The following is a 1,990-nucleotide window of genomic DNA, read 5'->3' as shown; positions in this document are numbered from 1 at the left end:
TGTCTCCCAGTGGAGTGCTGGCAGATACATGGGCCCATCAAGAAGGCACTCATCCCAAAGACAGAAAGTAGGTTATAACTTTATTTGTAATTTCTGCACTTAAAAGATGCCCTTTTCCACATTATCTCAGTTAATTTATTTGGATTTTTCTCTCTTAAATAGTGTAGAAAAGCTACAAGTCCTATTAAATTGCATCACAGAGATTTACTATCAGTTCAAAAAAGACAAAGCAGAACGGAGTAAGTAAAATTTGCCATTGGTTAATCTAATGACCTAGCCTTAGTAGTTCTAATTCAGTTGAACTAATTTGGTGTATTTATGAGGATGACCAGTAAAGTCACTATTTCAGAGATGTGGGTCTTTCAAGAAAGATGTTGAGTTTATTAGAAATTATTCATAAAACAGACAATTTGAATAGTTAAGTGTTTTAAATAAGGGGTCTTCGATTCCAAAGTAAGAGGAAGGAATGACACTGGCCAGGCATGCTGCCGAGAATGAAGGAGGAGGGCCCCGCTCAGGGCAGCTACTCCTCATGGCCACTTGACGGGGGGCAAACCTTCTTCCTTCTGAAGAGAAGCAACCCTACAGAATCTGTTAGAAATGTCCTGATTTTTAAATGTTGTCAGTCAATTTTTTTTAAGGTTATCACTAAACAAACCAATTACAAACATTAATGATCCAAATGATCTCTTGAGACACCAGATTATGATATCTGCTTTAAACACTTAGATTTTCTGAGGTAAAATGTAAATATGCATATAAAGCATGCAAAAATTTTTCATTAAAAATTTACATATCATAATTTTATGGTCCTAAGTTTACGAATGTAATCCGCTAATCTGCCACCCCACCCCTTGTTTCTAGGACTAGCTTATAATGAAGAACAAATTCACAAATTTGATAAGTAAGTATTTAGATTATGTTTACTGTAACTTTTGGAACACTTTTGGTTACCTTTTTAATATGGTTCTTCCCAGAGTTGAAATGAATTGCAATGAAAAGTGCCTTTTGGAGTCTTAACTTCACAAGATTGCTATTATGTCTGCACCTTTTTGAAGCCCTCATCAGACTGCGCGTATCTGACCCCTGGTTGGAGTGTGCTTAGATGGCGTACGGCTGGGGAGAGGGGGGCTCATCATTCAACTCTGTCTTCTGGTGACACGGGACAAATACTAGAGAAGGCCGAGAGACAGACTTAAACACCTGCTTAACTGTGACCCAGCCTGATCGTTCTCCTCTTCTTGCTATAATGTCGCTATAATGTCGGTCTTAGAAATCTTTCACTAAGCATTGCTGGGCAAGTGTTGCTTTGCTAACCACAAGGTCACTGGTTCAAACCCACTATCTGCTCCACGGAAGGAATGATAAGCTGTCTGCTCTCATAAGGACGTAAAAACTTGAAAACGTTGAAAAAACTTGAATATGTCGTTATGAGTCAGAATTAACTCAATGTTGGGCTTTTTTTTTTTTTTTGTAACAATTGAGCCAACCTAATTTGACTTATAAACACACACACTTAGGAATGGGTTTCGTTGGTAACCCAGGGATCACTTATACTCTCACGCTACAGCCGTCATTATAGGAAATAGATAGGTTTCATATATTTTTAAATGTTTTAATATCAAAAAGCGAAACTGATTGAAATCTCTGTTTTTTAATTAAAGGCAAAAACTGTATTACCATGCAACAAAAGCTATGACCCACTTTACAGAGGAATGTGTTAAAAAGTATGAAGCCTTTTTTGATAAGTCAGGAGAATGGATGAGGTAAGTAAACATGTTTTAAAGCATGAGGGTGTTTATTGTACTACTTAATGGTCTATTTTAATTAGGAACTTTTCACCAAGTAGCCTATTAATCAATTCTGTTTTAATTTTCAGAAAGATGCTTCATCTCAGGAAACAGTTGTTGTCCCTAACTAATCAGTGTTTTGATATTGAAGAAGAAGTATCAAAGTACCAAGACTACACTAATGAGGTAGCTATCAACAA

General features: G+C 36.6%; 1 protein-coding gene across 1 annotated transcript in view; it reads left to right on the top strand.

Annotated features, from left to right (window-relative positions):
- TBK1 (TANK binding kinase 1) overlaps positions 1-1,990 on the top strand; it is a 53,167-nt gene that overhangs the window by 45,074 nt on the left and 6,103 nt on the right. The window contains exons 7-11 of the mRNA XM_045288949.1: positions 8-67; positions 163-239; positions 865-904; positions 1,665-1,766; positions 1,880-1,976. Of these exons, the coding sequence (XP_045144884.1) occupies positions 8-67; positions 163-239; positions 865-904; positions 1,665-1,766; positions 1,880-1,976 (376 nt within the window). The remainder of the gene's footprint in view (positions 1-7; positions 68-162; positions 240-864; positions 905-1,664; positions 1,767-1,879; positions 1,977-1,990) is intronic.

Source organism: Echinops telfairi, unplaced genomic scaffold (assembly GCF_000313985.2).
Source record: "Echinops telfairi isolate 266 unplaced genomic scaffold, ASM31398v2 ScPeMD7_2;HRSCAF=8, whole genome shotgun sequence".
Classification (NCBI taxonomy): Eukaryota; Metazoa; Chordata; class Mammalia; order Afrosoricida; family Tenrecidae; genus Echinops; species Echinops telfairi.
Note: the sequence above shows the minus strand (reverse complement) of the source record. Positions and strands in the feature narration are given on the sequence as shown.